At 59.8% G+C, this 664-nt stretch overlaps 2 protein-coding genes across 2 annotated transcripts in view; one reads left to right on the top strand and one right to left on the bottom strand.

Moving 5' to 3' along the window:
• The window catches only part of EMH_0008120 (uncharacterized protein), a gene marked incomplete at both ends in the record, with an annotated part of 612 nt that extends 140 nt beyond the window's left edge, over nucleotides 1-472 (bottom strand). The window contains one exon of the mRNA XM_013498247.1: nucleotides 3-472. Within this exon, the coding sequence (XP_013353701.1) occupies nucleotides 3-472 (470 nt within the window). The remainder of the gene's footprint in view (nucleotides 1-2) is intronic.
• Nucleotides 473-558: 86 nt separating this feature from the next.
• EMH_0008110 (uncharacterized protein) overlaps nucleotides 559-664 on the top strand; it is a gene marked incomplete at both ends in the record, with an annotated part of 687 nt that continues 581 nt past the window's right edge. Inside the window, one exon of the mRNA XM_013498246.1 lies at nucleotides 559-664. Within this exon, the coding sequence (XP_013353700.1) occupies nucleotides 559-664 (106 nt within the window).

Raw genomic sequence — 664 nt, 5'->3', positions numbered from 1 at the left:
GCTGGTGCTGCTGCTGCTGCACATCTTGCTCCTGCTGCTGCTGCTGCTGCTGCATATCTTGCTGCTGCTGCTGCTGTTGCTGTTGCTGTTGCTGTTGCTGCTGCTGCTGCTGCTGCTGCATATCTTGCTGCTGCTGCTGCTGTAACTCGCTGTTGCTGCTACTGCTGGAGTAACTTACTTCTGTTGCTACTGCTGCTGCTGCTGCTGCTGCTACTGTTGCTACTGTTGCTGCTGCTGCTGCTGCTGCTGCAGGCTGCGCTGTCTGTGGTGCATGAGGAGTGCCCGCAGCTGCCGGTTGCTGTCGTGTCGTTCGGTTCTTCTTTTGCTGCTGTTGTGAAAGCTTTAACTGCTGCTCCTGCTGCTGCTGCTGCTGCTGCTCCTGCTGCTGCTGCTGCTGCTCCTGCTGCTCCTGCTGCTGCTGCTGCTGCGCTGAACTTCCGGCGAGGGGTGAGGCCCCCAGAGCAGTGCGCATACTGCCGCTCTATGCAGCAGCAGCAGCAGCAGCAGCAACTGCAGCAGCAGCAGCAGCAGCAGGAGCAGGAACTGCAGCAGCAGCAGATGCGGGAGCAACAGACGCAGCAGCAACAGCAGACTGTGGCTGGCGGTGCGGATAACACAGCAGCAGCAACAGCAGCAGCAACAGCAGCAGCAGCAGCAGCAGCAA

The sequence above is a fragment of the Eimeria mitis genome, genomic scaffold, assembly GCF_000499745.2.
Source record: "Eimeria mitis Houghton genomic scaffold, Emh_scaff329, whole genome shotgun sequence".
Taxonomy (NCBI): Eukaryota; Apicomplexa; class Conoidasida; order Eucoccidiorida; family Eimeriidae; genus Eimeria; species Eimeria mitis.
This window is presented reverse-complemented; position numbering and strand designations above follow the sequence as displayed.